Below are 463 nucleotides of genomic sequence, written 5' to 3' on the forward strand. Positions count from 1 at the left end.
CGCCGCGTGGCGGCCTCGCTGCGGGGCTCCAGAAGCGGGGCCTCTAGCCGGCACAGCTGCTGCTGCAGCGTCTCCACCGTCCTCCGGTGCTCCTCTTGTAGCTGGCGCACTTGTTCCCGGAAGCCAGTGCGTAGGGCCTCGTGCTGAGCCGTGAGCTGATCAACAATCTGCGCGTGCTCAGCCTTCAAGGCGGAGTTCTCCGACTGCACGGAGCACAGCCTGGGGAGAGACCGTGCCACGTAAGTGTCCACCCCAGACTGGCTCGGCCAAGATGGGGACCAGATGTGCGCTGGGGGACTCAGGCAGGAGGCAGATGGGGAGCTGGATGAACCAACTGGAGGCTGTCTACCCTGACATTTCAAGCGAAGGGTTAATGGCAGGAGCAGAGGGAAATGAAGCTCTGCTGGAGTGAAGGAGAAGGTGACACGCCTGCTATTCTCCAGATGAGGAGACACCCCTCCAC

General features: G+C 62.6%; 1 protein-coding gene across 1 annotated transcript in view; it reads right to left on the reverse strand.

The window, feature by feature from the left end:
• The window catches only part of GCC2 (GRIP and coiled-coil domain containing 2), a 37,346-nt gene that overhangs the window by 4,988 nt on the left and 31,895 nt on the right, over window positions 1-463 (reverse strand). The window contains exon 19 of the mRNA XM_010862992.1: window positions 15-219. Within this exon, the coding sequence (XP_010861294.1) occupies window positions 15-219 (205 nt within the window). The remainder of the gene's footprint in view (window positions 1-14; window positions 220-463) is intronic.

The sequence above is a fragment of the Bison bison genome, unplaced genomic scaffold, assembly GCF_000754665.1.
Source record: "Bison bison bison isolate TAMUID 2011002044 unplaced genomic scaffold, Bison_UMD1.0 scf7180017864486, whole genome shotgun sequence".
In the NCBI taxonomy this organism is placed as follows: domain Eukaryota; kingdom Metazoa; phylum Chordata; class Mammalia; order Artiodactyla; family Bovidae; genus Bison; species Bison bison.